Source organism: Brassica oleracea, chromosome C3 (assembly GCF_000695525.1).
Source record: "Brassica oleracea var. oleracea cultivar TO1000 chromosome C3, BOL, whole genome shotgun sequence".
Lineage (NCBI taxonomy): Eukaryota > Viridiplantae > Streptophyta > Magnoliopsida > Brassicales > Brassicaceae > Brassica > Brassica oleracea.
In genome coordinates this window covers 22,270,374-22,285,171 of record NC_027750.1, presented here as the reverse complement: position 1 = coordinate 22,285,171, position 14,798 = coordinate 22,270,374, and the positions used below count along the sequence as shown (strand labels likewise).

General features: G+C 37.0%; 2 protein-coding genes and 1 non-coding gene across 7 annotated transcripts; 1 reads left to right on the top strand and 2 right to left on the bottom strand.

Annotated features, from left to right (window-relative positions):
• Positions 1–3: 3 nt before the first annotated feature.
• On the bottom strand, positions 4–75 carry TRNAW-CCA. Its single transcript has one exon. It is a non-coding gene; the product is annotated as a tRNA-Trp (tRNA).
• Positions 76–3,145: 3,070 nt separating this feature from the next.
• LOC106328871 lies at positions 3,146–7,505 on the top strand. 4 transcript variants are annotated; one of them, XM_013767407.1, is made up of 11 exons: positions 3,146–3,643; positions 3,729–3,813; positions 4,285–4,355; positions 4,434–4,522; positions 4,616–4,859; positions 5,080–5,192; positions 5,455–5,545; positions 5,691–5,819; positions 6,061–6,614; positions 6,688–7,149; positions 7,287–7,505. In XM_013767407.1, the coding sequence occupies exons 1-10, from the start codon at positions 3,476–3,478 to the stop codon at positions 7,115–7,117; spliced, it is 1,974 nt and encodes a 657-aa protein (XP_013622861.1). In that variant the 5' UTR covers positions 3,146–3,475; the 3' UTR covers positions 7,118–7,149; positions 7,287–7,505. The 4 variants fall into 4 exon arrangements, with proteins under 4 accessions (XP_013622861.1, XP_013622860.1, XP_013622859.1 ...); XM_013767406.1 differs by having other exon boundaries at positions 7,219–7,505; XM_013767405.1 differs by having other exon boundaries at positions 6,688–7,505.
• A 271-nt stretch (positions 7,506–7,776) lies between these two features.
• On the bottom strand, positions 7,777–12,810 carry LOC106335591 (5-methyltetrahydropteroyltriglutamate--homocysteine methyltransferase 2). Of its 2 annotated transcripts, none has more exons than XM_013774157.1 (11): positions 12,725–12,810; positions 11,832–12,202; positions 11,499–11,586; positions 11,282–11,409; positions 10,635–11,026; positions 10,399–10,562; positions 10,234–10,314; positions 9,823–9,989; positions 9,646–9,751; positions 9,112–9,564; positions 7,777–8,334 (listed from the first exon to the last, which is right to left on the bottom strand). In XM_013774157.1, the coding sequence occupies exons 2-11, from the start codon at positions 12,179–12,181 to the stop codon at positions 7,966–7,968; spliced, it is 2,298 nt and encodes a 765-aa protein (XP_013629611.1). In that variant the 5' UTR covers positions 12,182–12,202; positions 12,725–12,810; the 3' UTR covers positions 7,777–7,965. The 2 variants fall into 2 exon arrangements, with proteins under 2 accessions (XP_013629611.1, XP_013629610.1); XM_013774156.1 differs by lacking the exon at positions 12,725–12,810 and adding an exon at positions 12,570–12,676.
• Positions 12,811–14,798: the final 1,988 nt, after the last annotated feature.

The following is a 14,798-nucleotide window of genomic DNA, read 5'->3' as shown; positions in this document are numbered from 1 at the left end:
TTTTGAACCCGACGTGAATCGAACACGCAACCTTCTGATCTGGAGTCAGACGCGCTACCATTGCGCCACGGATCCGGATGTTATTAGTTCCTTTGAGATTAATTATATACTCCCTCCGTTCCATAATATAAGATGTTTCGAAGAAGTTTTGATTTGATACTTTTAAAATACTTTAACTTTATTGAAAATTGGTTAACCAATAATATTTTACTACATTATTTATGATTGGTTAACTTATTTTCATTTTATATTATTAATGACATTATCTTATAAAAAAGTAAGTTTCTTAATTCTTGTGCATTCATCTAAAACATCTTATATTATGGAACATAATAAGTATTAGTATAAACTATAAAAGGATCGTCAATTGAAAAAGATAATTTATTTTTATTTACAAATTTTTCATCATAGTTGTTCCACGGTAAAAAGAAAAACTTGGTAAACCCTTTCCCGGCAAAAAAATTTGTTAAATCACTGATAGCCACACGTTAGAGATATCTGAGTGTAGTCGGATTCGAACTCAGCTCGCTTAACGACGCTGGAACGCAATGCTACCATCCGACCACTAACGTGGGGTTTCCACGATATATAATGTTAATGCTAGTTTGTGTAATAAACGATGGTATTAAACATACATTCTTTAGAAGAAAAAAAATCTGAAACTTGTTCATCTTGTGTTTACCATCAGTTACTACTATGCTATGAATCCAAAACAGCCACTAGTTTACAAAATTCTGACTGAAACCAAAACACACTTGTAAATAAACCAAAAAACCAATAATCTTCAACATATCATATAAGTGATATAACAATATATATTGTTTTTAGATATCTATATTAGTTTTCTCAAAACATTAATCCAAGATATGTAATGATTAATGTACACAACAAATAGATGAGTTTTTATTGGTAAAATTATATTTTATTAATTCCAGTACATATAACAAATGTGAAAAATCAGCATAAACAAACACAGCGAATAATTAGTTGAATGGGAATGCAGCTCACACGACACCCTTCCCTGCAGTGAAAGTCTTGTGGCTTCACAACCTGCGTCGAAGCTTCATAATGCACCACAGGTGTTTCCTCAGGTAACAGACGACTTGCCTCAACATTTTGAACTGTCATAGTATTCATCATCACTACAAAACTAAAACTAATATGTTATTATGTAAAAAAGTATGAAGAACATTTGTTCTCTTCTTTTCATACAACAAAACTTACCGCATGCAACAGCTAAAAGAGCAATGAAAGCAAACTTCACTGATAGCTTCTCCATTGTTTTCCTGTAGAGGATAATATTACAAAAGGTGTCGATGTAACCGAGGATGTCTTAGCTTTTGTGGATGTTTTTAGAGAAGATATAATGGTGTATCGAGCGTTTCAGTCAATACTTATCAAGTCAAGGTCAATGTAACTGCTAATAGAAGAAAATCATATTAAATTATTACCAATTTGAATAGAATAAAATCTATATCTGCATCCAAATGCAATAGACAATAAGACCAAATTGATATTACCAAGTTTAAAAAATAGATTTAAAATCTTGACATCTGTCTAACAAATAGATTTGAATAAGAAAGTGGAAACTTGGATGTGAATGCCAGTTTGGTGTAATTAACAATTTTAGCACTCAACCCCACAATGACTTTCCTACTTCGCTATACCTTTCAAGCAACGGTTCATGCCATATGGAGAGACATGGTGAACAGCCACAACATGCGAGTTGTCTCATCAAATGATCAAATTTGTGGATAAGACAGTCATGCTTAGACTGTTATATATAGTAAGAAGGTTGGGACACAAGTGTTTGGGAAAAGGAGTTATGATTGAATAAAATTTTACATTTATTCAAAAAAAAAATTAGGTACGTATATTGCATGGTAGGAACCAGTAAAGCAACTTCAGCACCAAAGGGTTTCTTGGGATGTACGTCACTGAGATCCGGAAGAAGCAGAGATATATTGTGTTAGTCTCATACTTGAGCCAGCCTTCCTTTCAGATTTTTCTTAGTAGAGCTGAAAAAGAGTTTGGATTTGATCATCCAATGGGTGGCATCCAAAAGATTTGTTTCTACAGAATTAGGCCTGGGCATTTCGGGTATCGATTCGGTTCGATTCGAATATTTCGGATTTCGGGTAGTTCGGATAGGGGCTAAATAATCTATTTAGTACTTGACCTATTTTCGGTTCGGTTCGATTCGGATAGTTTCGGGTTTGGTTCGGTTCAGATAGTAAATGTAGGAACCGGAAAATATCCGCAAAAAGTTTGGTTCTCATTTGGATCCGGTTCGGGTTCGGATAGTTCGGGTAATTCGGATAATTTGGATAAAATATCGGTTATTTAGGGTAAAATATCAAATAATTAGGATGATTTAAATAAAAAAATTGAACATTTCGGATTACTTTGGATATTTCAGATAAAACTATTCGGATAGTTTCGGATACTTTCGGGTATTTTGAATACTTTATAATAATTTAGTTATCCTCAACTATTTTCAGATACTTTTAATAGAATTTTAAATTAAAAAAAATATATTTTGTGATGTTATATGTATATATAATTAATATTTTTATATATTCGGGTATCCGTTCGGTTTTCGGTTCGGTTCCGGTTCGGTTCGGTTATTTCGGATATAAAATATAGGAACCGTTCGGATATTTGAAGGTATTGGTCCGGTTCCGGTTTCGGGTATTTCGGTTCGGTTCTTCGGTTCCGGTTATTTTGTCCAAGCCTATAGAGAATCATAGAATGATTATCAAGTAAATACCCAAACCGGGTTTCTACATAAACCACCACATCGTGTGGATTTAACAAAGTTAACACCCGGTATATTTGGGTTATTAGGGAAAAAAATTCGGTTTCTTACAAACTTTCCGACCAGAGTAATGGAAACCGGCAAAAACAATTTGAGCTTCAATGCCAGGTTTGTTGTTTAATTACCGGTTCAAATCGTATCGAACCGAAGTTCTGAACCGAGAACAATGTATTAAGTGATACGATAGGGTAATTGGTATGTAGATTTAACCGAGAATAGTAAACCGAAATCAGAGCCCGGTTAGTAGGACTGTTCATCATATACAGACTCTTTGTCTGTTATCAAAGCAACATCTCTCGTAGGATAGTTTCGGTGGCTTCGAATTCTGGGAATGTGTCAGTGTGTTGTCTCCTAGCTCTCTCTCTCTCTCTCTCTCTCTCTCTCTATCTCACTCTCATTTAATTCGAACTACCTGCTTCCTTCCACGCACGCACGCGCGCACGAGGTTGTTTGTTTGTTTGCTAGTTCGATTAGAGAAATCACATCGCTCTGAATCAGATCCTAAGCGTGGTTCTTCGTTTTCTCGTGCATTGCGTCGCTGTTGCAGCGACCAATCTTCCTCGATTGAACCTGGATCTCGCCTTGAATTCGTCGTATTGGATTTAGGGCTGTTTGATTGGAGGAAAGGAGCTCGATTTTTTCGAGCTGGTGGGGGAGATGGTGGTGTTCAGATCGAGGATAAAATGGATAGCGCTCCTTGTGCTCATATTATCAGTGGGATCTCTCGTTGTTCATCTTTCGATCACAAAGTCTTCAGGTGTACAGTTGGCTTCTTATGCTAGAGATTCCCTTTGGCAAGATTTTGATTCTTTGCTAGGGTCACAGGTAGGTTAGAGAAAAAAAGAATTGGGTTTGGTTTCAGTTTGAAGAATGTTGTTTAACTTTTGTTTGGTCTTCTCTATATTTACAGGATTTTAGAAATAAGCATTTATGGAGGCCTGTCAAAGCACTAGAGACCTTGCAGCCTTATGCCAATCCAAGAAATAGTTATCCTGGTACTACTACTACCGTGTCGTTACTTTGTTTGTCACATGTTTTCTGTTCTGTTCTGTTCTGCATTGGTCATTGCTGTCTCTAAAATGTAGCACTGTTTTTTTTTTATCAACTTGGAGAGTTTAATCTGCAGCAGTGTTTTATTTTCCATTTTTGCAGTAAACCATTGAGAGTCATTGTGGATGTTGTATGTTGTGTTTGATACTTGTTTTATCATGAAAAGCCTCTTGGATTTGGGTTTTTTGTGAGATTTTTTTCTTTGGAATCTATCGATTTATTGCTGTCTCTAAAGTGCTCAAACATATTCAAGTCAGAGAGTTCAATCTGCAGCAGTGTTTTTTTTTTTCCATTTTTTGCATCAAACAATTGAGAGCCATTATGGATTTTTTTTTTCTTTTGTGTTGGATACTTGTTTGAGCATGAAAAAGGCTCTTGTGGTCTTTCGTGATTTTTTTGGTACTGTTTCTTTGCAGCTCCGAGTTCAAAAAACAATGGCTACATTTATGCAAAGATTTTTGGTGGATTTGACAAGATCAGATCTTCTGTATGTATCACTTGACTTCATAGTTCATCTTTAATTTTTCTGTAATTCATGTTGATAACATATTTGTAATTTTTCTAGATATGTGATCTTGTCACCATATCCAGGCTTCTAAATGCTACTCTTATCATTCCAGAGCTTCAACAGAGTCTTCGCTCCAAAGGCATCAGGTACGCCTAACTCTATGTTCTGTTAAAGCATCTTTCTTTGCCTCAGTATCAGACTCGTCCCTTTACTCTAGTGTTTTCTTACATGCTGTGCAGTAACAAGTTCAAGAGTTTCTCCTATCTTTATGATGAGGAGCAGTTTATATCCTTTCTTAAAAATGATGTTATCATTGCCAAGGCTCTCCCTGAGAGCTTGAAAGCCGCAAGAAAAAGGAACGAGTTTCCTCTTTTTAAGCCCAAAAACTCTGCATCGCCAAATTATTACCTCGAGGATGTATTGCCAAAGTTAAAGAAAGCTAATGTTATTGGATTGATCATCTACGACGGGGGATGCTTGCAGGTAATTGGTGTTTTTTTCTTTTTCTTTCTCCCTTAGAGTATATAGCTTGTATGCAGTAGCTTCGAAATCCGTAGAGATCTTTGGCTAGATAACTTTCTGCTTGAAAACTACCATCATTGGCCATATCACAGTTTTGGTTATTTTACGTTTAAAGGTAAGAAGTTATTATATTAGTTAAACAATGCGTTTTATCCTCAACAGAGTTTTATTTTTTTTACAGTCAACTTTGCCTGCGTCAATGCTTGAACTTCAAAGACTAAGGTGTAGAGTTGCCTTCCATACCCTCCAGCTCCGTTCAGAAATCCAGGTGCTTGGCAAGAAGATGGTTGACAGGTACTTGTGATACTTGCAAATTAAATTTTAGTTGGCGAAAGGGACGAAAACAAGAGATAGTTATGACTTTCGATTGTTAAGGGAGGGAAAGAACATTACATGCTACGCTTTTGTTTCTTTAATCATGGAGTACATAGCTGGGAAGTATGAGTAATAAGTGTCCGGGGTTGCCCATTTTGCTTCTTATGTCACCGTTTGTTTATCAACCCCTAATAACCGTGCGTACTTGACATAATTGAGCTACGTATTTTACCTTTGTCAGGTTACGTAAATCAGGCCAACCCTTCCTAGCTTATCATCCTGGCTTAGTGAGGGATAAAATGGCATATCATGGTTGTGCTGAGCTTTTCCAGGTAAAACTTTTCAATCTTCTCCATCTGTATTCTTTGATAGAACAACCAGTTTTCCCCCTCTAACCTATGTTCTCAAGTTACATGGAGAATAGTTTTAGACGGTGGAATCGGTTTCTGACTCTACTCTTCGTTTCAATCTTTAAAGGATCTTCACAGTGAACTAATTCAGTATCGGCGGGCCCAGATGATTAAGCAGAAGTTTATTTCAGAAGAACTTATTGTAGACTCGCGTGTGCGCAGGGACAAAGGCTTATGTCCTCTCATGCCAGAAGAGGTAGAACTCAGCTTTCTCAAATGATGTTAAAATTGCTTATGTGGTTACATTTGTATATCTTGATACAATTTATGTCTGTCTACATGGTGTCTCTTGAATGCTGAGTAAACATGTAGCCCCTATGTGCCTGAACACCCCTTATGCTGACATTTTAATTCACCAATTTGATTGTTTCCCAACTGCTGTTCTTATGAATCTGTATAGGCTTTTGTGATGCTAAGAGTTTATTAAAATTTCGCAGGTTGGAATCCTTCTGAAAGCACTGGGTTACTCTCAAAAAGTGATTATATACTTATCTGGTTCCGAAATGTTTGGCGGCCAACGTGTTTTGATCCCTCTGCGAGCCATGTTTCCTAATTTAGTGGATCGGACTTCTTTATGCAGCACAGAAGAATTATCCGAATTGGTTGGTCCTGAGATACCTCTTCCAGAAAATACATTTGAAATGCCTCTTCGAAAAAGCGATAAGCAGCTCCAAGAAGAGTGGAACAAGGCAGGCACTCGGCCTAGACCTCTCCCCCCTCCTCCAGACAGACCTATCTACCAGCACGAAAAAGAAGGGTGGTATGGTTGGCTTACAGAGAATGATACAGAACCAATACCTTCACCTATAGATCTTAGGAATCAAGCACACAGGTTACTGTGGGATGCACTTGACTTTGTTGTATCTGTAGAAGCTGATGTGTTTTTCCCTGGTTTCAACAACGATGGTAGTGGGTTGCCAGATTTGTCAAGCTTGGTAATGGGTCAGAGGCTCTATGAAAGACCATCGTCACGAACATATAGACTAGACAGGTAAGAAAGCTAATTACTCTACAGTTAATGAATGCATTTTAAACAATGGCTGTTTGCTGATATTCTTATCCAGGAAAGTTATTCAAGAATTTTTCAACATTACACGTGAGGACATGTACCATCCCAACCGTAACTGGACAGTTCATGTGAGGAAACATCTTAACTCAAGTTTGGGTGAGAGTGGGCTTATCAGGCAGTCTACGCTGTCGAAACCCAGGTTGTTTCTTTCGCATCCACTTCCTGAATGCTCATGCAGAACATCACCCCTCGAGGATTCTAGACAAATACGAAGTGACGATGGTAGATTTCTCTATGGAGGTGAAGATGAATGCCCTAAATGGATAAAATCAGCTGGGGTGGAAAAGAGTAAAACTGATGATAGTGATCAACCTGATTATGAACATGACCTTCTCACTGAACAGTCAGAAACTGAAGAAGAGTTTGCGAAGAGTAAGGTGGCTTCAGCTTTTGACCAGGATGAAGAATGGGATCCCAACGACTAGTACTGTGACAACGATTCACATTCTGCCGTCAGGTGTCATTTGATTTTTCTATAGTTACCGGCTTTTTTTTTTCTTTTCTGAGAATAAGTTTTTTTTTATAGTTTCATTCTTTTAGTTGCATACTCGTTATACGTCAAAGCCTTCTCAAAGATATTAGTATTGCCTCCAGACCACCCTTATGCAGTGAAGGATAACTGAAGCAGCGATGGACGACCGTAATGGTTCATCTTTCCCTAAGGTCTTCCCATGTAGAAAATGTGAAGCTGGAGGTATCTTTTGTTCTTTTTTCTCACCATTGTAAATCTTATAAAGGGTTCATTCAGATTCTTTCTTCTCTTTTTCTTCAATTGTTTTTTTTTTCTGGATTTGTTTCGACATACCACAGATATAAAAGATAAAAAGTTAATTTTTAATATTCACTTTCTGTCTCCTGATTCCCTCTACTTTCATATTCATTTTGACTGGGATAGTTAATTCATTGGTTCAATCATTTTCATAGCAACAGTGGAAGGATGTTTGATGCGATGATGCATGTATGCATATGCAATGTATACACAAGCTCATGGTATCAAGAATTCTGCAACAGTAGTGATTTTGATGTATTCTTTTCCTTTTGATGTGCGATGTGAAGGATATAAATCGCCATTCTCATTCAAGTGGCCAGAGAAAACAAAGATGCATACATATAAAATTGCAAAAGAAAAATTAAACATAAACCCTCTTCAACGAAAGAGAGATGCATATTTCATCACAACCTAATTTTGGCTACTATATTTTCTTGGAAGAAAAATTTATTGAAATCAAACAAATACAAACCATAAATAAAATATAATTTCTCTTCAAACTCTTCACTTGGCACTAGAGAGCTGGGAGCGGATAAGCTTGGCCGCATCAACCATGTTCTTAAGTGCTGGCTTAACCTCAGTGTACTTCCTTGTCTTCAGACCACAGTCAGGGTTAACCCACAAGATGTTCTGTTCAAGAACCGCAAGCATCTTGTTGACCCTGTCTGCAATTTCATCCGTGGATGGGATTCTCGGTGAGTGGATGTCGTAAACACCAGGACCAATACCTGCACCGTACTTCACTCCTTCACGGAACACAGAGAGAAGCTTCTCATCTGAACGTGAGTTCTCAATGGTGATAACATCAGCGTCCATGTCGATGATGGAGTGGATGATGTCGTTGAAGTGTGAGTAACACATGTGGGTGTGGATCTAAGGAAAGACAAAACAACCCGTTAGTAGTTAGTTACAGAAACATTCTAACACTGTTTTAGATCTTATAACCAATGTTCTAAAAACCGGTTTAAGCTAGGCAGCAAATCAGTTAGCCGAGACAATTTTCTAAAATCCGATTTATGCGATTCAAATAGATTAAAAGTCTAAATCAATCTAAATTAGACTAATTCTGTTTATCAAGCAATGATGTTATTGTAAATCATAAATTTTCATATTATCTTTTATATCTAATTTTCTAATTCATCAAAATTATTCTATAATTAAACACAAAAAGTATCTTATATAAATGTAATATATATATATATATATATATATATATATATATATATCAATATTAAATAGAGCCCCAAAAAGATGTCAAAAAAAAAAAATAATAGAGCCCCAAATAATCGCTATAGTCTCTGGTCTAAGGGTTTGTCAAAAAAAAAAAGTCTCTAGTCTAAGGGTTTGAATGGTAACCAAGGGAATGAAGAGGAACACTATATTCCTTAACGTTCCTCAAAAATGTTACCATTCATGAGGAATATTTTTTCCTCTTCATTCCTTCTCATTCCCTTTTTTGTAGAGAATTATAATTCAAATTTGTTCCTTGTTAATTTTGATAAGGAACCCTCATTCCTCATCATTCCCAAAATTTTATTCCTATTCATTCTTTTCCTATTCATTCATAATGTTCCTCGATGGTTACCAATCACACCCTAAGTATCTAGTTAAGTTCTAGCTATTTCTTAAACATTTCATAAAGTGTTTTACCTGAGTGCTGTCTTGAACACCACAGTTAGTGATCCTGAAAGAGTGAACAGCCCAGTCCAAGTAGAAAGAGTGTTCTGCTTTCCTAAGAGGCAACCCTTCTCTAAGAGCAGCTTCATCGATCTGAATGACTCCAATACCTCCCTTCTCGAGGTCTTCCACTTCATCTTTGATAGCCAAAGCGATCTGGTAACAAGTCTCGTGCCTAGGCTGGTCGTTTCTGACAAAAGACCAGTTAAGAATCGTGACTGGTCCTGTAAGCATACCCTTCATGGGACGTTTGGTCATGCTCTGAGCTGTTGAAGACCAGAAGACCGTCATTGGCTTGGGACGGCTCACGTCACCGTAGATGATCGGTGGCTTCACACAACGAGATCCATAGGATTGTACCCATCCGTTTGCTGTGAATGCAAAACCTGACAACTGCTCTCCAAAGTACTCAACCATGTCGTTTCTCTACAATGTTGTTTAAAAACATTCCTTGAGTAAGAGACAGAACGTGTCATGATTAGTTGATTAAGTATATAGACTCATCACCTCAGGCTCTCCGTGGACAAGAACATCGATGTCAAGATCCTCTTGGATGTCAACAACTTTCTTGATCTCTTCCTTGATGGCCTTGACGTAATCCTCTTCAGAGATTCTAGTACAAGAGAGCAAGTTAGCAAACTACTTAAATGAACACTGTTCAACGGTTTAGTTTAGGACACTAACTTCTTGGCCTTGTATTCACGGCGAACCCTCCTGAGTTCCACGGTCTGTGGGAAGGAACCAATGGTTGTGGTTGGGAGGATTGGAAGGTTAAGCTTCTTCTGCTGAGCATCTAGTCTTGCGGTAACTTCAGTAGCACGGCGATGGTCTGATCCCTTCAGATCAGCAGCCTGAGATTACAAGAATCCCAAAACATCAACAGAAATACATATATCATGTACATGGGCGGTTCTGAGCATAGCCAAGTGAAACATAGGCCTAGTCTCCAAAATTTTGAAAATATTTTACATTTAAATAGACTCCCCGAATTTATAAAAAAAAAAAATTAAAAACATTTTTACTAAATTGTTTATAGTTCCAAAAATCTCATGATGGCCCATGATCATGTGGATAAAGTTTTGAGCAAGAACTTACAGCCTTCTGGACAGACTGGTTGGTGACTCTTGGAGAAGACCTCCTTGAAGACAAAGCCTCTGCGTTGGCAGAGAAGAAGCTCTGAAAGAGTGTGAAAGTGTTAGAGAGTTGTAGTGTTTATGGTTCACTAGAGGAACAAGGTTTTTTTTTTTTTTTTGGCAATACCTGATTTGTCTGACCAGCCAAAGCCTTGGCTAATGCATCAACTTCAACGACCTTTTGGGCAGCAAATGCTAGCCAAGACTTGATTTCAGCATCAAGCTTAGTCTCGTTGACAAGGTCAACAGCAGTGTGAAGAAGAGAGCAAGAGGTTGAGACCACAAGCTTGTCTGCACCAATGAACAAATAATATAAGCAACGAGTTAATGAAGGATTGAGTGATTCACAAGTAGAGACAATACCTTTACCAACAACTCCCTCAAGTGACTGCAAGGTAATGAGAGAGGCAGCAAGGTCATTAGCCCAAATGTTCCTTCCATCAACAACACCAGCAAAGAGGTACTTGTCCTTGGGGAAACCAGACTTGATCAAGTCAATGGTCTTGGTGCCACGGATCAAATCAAATCCAAACGCAGTCACACCCTTCAAGGAAGTAAGGGTCTTGTATGCTTCAGCAGGGACATCGGCAAAGTAGGTCTCCACAAGAACATTCAGACCAGAGAGAGTTGATTCAAGCTCAGCATAGGCACCGCTAAAAGCTTGGAGTTTGTGACCCTCTAGATCCATAACAAAAAGAGGCTCATCAAACTGAATCCAGGTGGCACCAGCTCCCTTAAGCTCAGCAATGACTTCCCTGAGAACAAAGGCATGTCAGAATCACATTTCATAGCCTCAAATAGAGCATTTGATAAAAGTTGTAAACCGCCTAAGTATAGAAATGTTATAAATAATGAGGAGATTTATTGATTTAGATAACAAGCAGCGTAAAATAAACTTAATTTGCTACCAGCTGCTCTAGCTAATAGTCCACATTTTCTAAGTGATTTCTACATTATGTATGGCCGTGTTTAAGGGCATATCGGTTGAAGTAGATAGAGTAATTACTTACTTGTAGATTGGGAGGATTTTGGGGAGAAGGGAGAGAAGATCAAAAGACTTGTCAACACCCTTTGCAAGCTTGGAAAGAAGCAAGTAAGAGACAGGGCCAACAAGTACAGGCACTGTCTCAACACCAAGCTGCACAAACAACACATCATTATCATATTAGTACGCTCAATATCAGAACAAAAGAAGCCTATATTCAAATAGGGAGTAATGGAACATACAGCTTTGGCCTCCTTGTACTCATTCACAGCCTTGTGAGATGCATAAGAAAACTTCACTTCAGGGCCCAACTCCGGGACAATGTAATGGCTGCAACAAACAAAACAGAGAAAAGATAAGTTAACCACACAACGCAACACACAAATTTAATAGGGCCGGACCTAAAATTTAGAGGGTTATAAACATTTTTAGGTTGATTTTAATTAAAAAGATTCCAACAATTGGGGTTATACAACCTATGTATAATATTAATTTAAAGTTTCCAACAATTGGGGCTAAGACGAATGTTTCATCCGGTTATGACAGTTGAGAAGAGAAAGGAGTAGAAAACTCACTAGTTGGTGTCAAACCACTTGGTCATTTCCATGGCTGGAACAGAGGCGTTTCCTCTAGCCATGGAGAAGTAAACATCAAAACCAATCTCACCACTGTTCCATCCGTATCTAGGAGGGACAGCACCGAGCATAGCGGTGGTGTCCAACACCTGGTCATAGTAAGCAAAAGTGTTGCTTGGGATGTACTTAATCCCAGCTGCAGACATCTGTTTCCATATGTCAGACCTGAGATCAGCTGAAACCTTCTTCAAATCATCGGCAGTGCTCTTGCCATCCCAGAAAGATTCCAATGCGAACTTGAGCTCTCTCTTAGGTCCCATACGAGGGTATCCAACAATGTGTGATGCCATTTTTGTTGTTCTTTTTTTTAACTACATGCAACAAAAAAAAAAAAATCAAAATCAGACACAAAATCAAACATAATCTTAAAACTGCAAGTCTTGTACTTGTAAAGTACAATTCTATAATAGAAAATAACAAAAAGGTAAATAAATTTTGCAGGTTTTTGTCGTATGTATTGAGAAAAAGAAAGAGACAAGTGAGTTCACTTTAAAAGCAGAGTGTAAGAGAGTTTATAGGTTCTGAAGCGTTCCAAAAAAAAAAAAGGAAAGAGTTTATAAGATCAAACAAACAATTTCCGTATCATAGATTAACATGTTTCGATCATTAGAAGATGATTAACGAATCTGAAAACATGGAATATAACTCAAGATCTATGATTTATAGAAACGCACTCACAGGATTAGATGATCTAAGTATTAAAAAACACAAGGCGAAGAAACGAACTTCAAGAATTGAAAGACGAAATGAAAAGCAAAGAAAGCTAAATAAGAGAGTGGGAAGGCAAAGGACAGGAATAGTCATGAGGAGGCCATGGAAACTCGGAGGCGTACCTCACGGAGGGACGTGGAAGAAGGGTTAAAATGTGTGAAGGAGATGGCAAGAGACGCGACGATGGAGAGTGCCTCTATTACCTTATTTATAGCCATAAACAATTCCTTTTACTCTTCCTGGTGGTGGCTGACTATTTTACTCTGTTTTTATTAAATTAAATTTAAATAAATATTTACGTGACAAACCCTTTTTTTTTTTTTGCAAACAGACAAACCTATTTATTAGTGTATAATAATATCAATATGTGGAATCATATTAGTATATGATAAAAAAAACGTATTTCCATGTATCCATTTCAGCACGTTTTAACTTTGCTCTAGTTAAGGGCATGGTCAAGTTTGTACAACTTTTGACAAGTATACATTTATAGTGACTGGTTGTTTAGTAAAACAAATGTCTTGACGTCATGGAACTCAATTTGTAAGCTGTATGCATTTACTTGGGTAAAATAATGTATATAGTATATAGTAATTTATTATTAAGAGGGTTAAATACAGAGTTAAAACGTGAGTGGGGGAGGAGAGTTGGTGTGTCTACACGAGGAAGCGGGACTGGTGGGTGGGATACCACAGTGGGGGTTGGTGAGCTTTTTATTCCTACACACAAATAAATTTGAGAGGTTTGTTTGGTAAACAAAGTAGGTGAAGGATTGTGATATCCACGTCTCTAGTAAGCTGAATCAGATATTAGTATTTTTATTTTTATTGAAAAATAAGTGGTAAATCAATGGTGAATGTAAGAGATTACAAATTCATATACATGGATCATAAAATTTATGTACTATGTAAAATATATTTTGATGTGCATGTACAAAAGAAAAAGAAGGATGATACCACTAGATAAGTCACTTAAATGATCGTTGCTTGGATTCGTTTAAAATGTCTTCGTGATTGGAAAACGGTTCACACAAATAGACTGTATATCAGACTAAAGCTGATTCCCCCTGACAAACCTAAACCAGAGGTAAACCTTGTACCTGAGTAAACCGCAGGAACTAAGTGTTTGATTAGTCAGGTACAAAGACAAACCGGATCATCTTAACCACTATGCTTCACTTATTAATATTTTGCATTTTCTTCAGCTTCCACACCTAGAAAGCATGTCTAAAACGTTTTTGAAACCTGTCTTCCAAACCTCACGCAACTATAAAATGGTGGCAAAATTTTTGACATATCGGTAACAACCCAAAGCAGTGATGGCTTGCTGTCAGTTATCAAGGGAGGAATGGCACTTACTGAAACAATCTTCCCTTATTGATCCGAGAGATTTCCCTGGGCACCATGAGCAGAGAAAGTAAATAGGCCATGAGGCCCAGAATCAGTGCCGGCCCTGACATCATCGAGACTACAAGCCACTTCAAAAGAATTCTTTGCCCGTTTTAGAGATTTTTGTAATACAAAATAGTTGTTTTTAGTTCAAATAACACAGTATTTTTTTCTTATAAAAAGGCATATTTATTCCCAAAAAATATTGTGGGCCGGAAGCTAGAGCTTGGTATGTTTATTATCAGGGTGGCAACTGCTCACATTTTACTGAAACTTCCTTTGCATCATGTAAGGCGATGGTTAGGAAAAGCTTATCAGAACGCAGAGACCACAGTACCTCCGGATTATAACTGCGGACAAGAAAAAACAATAGTCCCAAATCGAATAGATCCATAACTTGGCCATTGCTAGAGATTTCATTTCACTATTTTGGCAAGCTAGCTACTAAAATTAAACAAAAGCAATGTAGACACATGCAAGCTATTTGGAACAATTGCACACACAAAGTCATATGTTTTTTTTTTATGAAAATTTTCTTAGGATAACATTTTCTAAGTTTTTGTTACAAAAATAAATTTTCAAAGAAGAAAATGATCAAAATAAATTTTATTAAAGGGTAAAAATATATTTATGAGTTAATTAATCTAGATTTAGGGTTTAGAGTTAATGGTTGAGTTTAGAGGGTAAAGTTTCAAATTTTTAAAAATAAAAATTAAAATTAAAATGTTCAAAATAAAAAAAAATGATATTTTGATCATTTTTTTTCTTATAAGCTATTTTTGTTACAAAAACTTAAAATGACTATTTG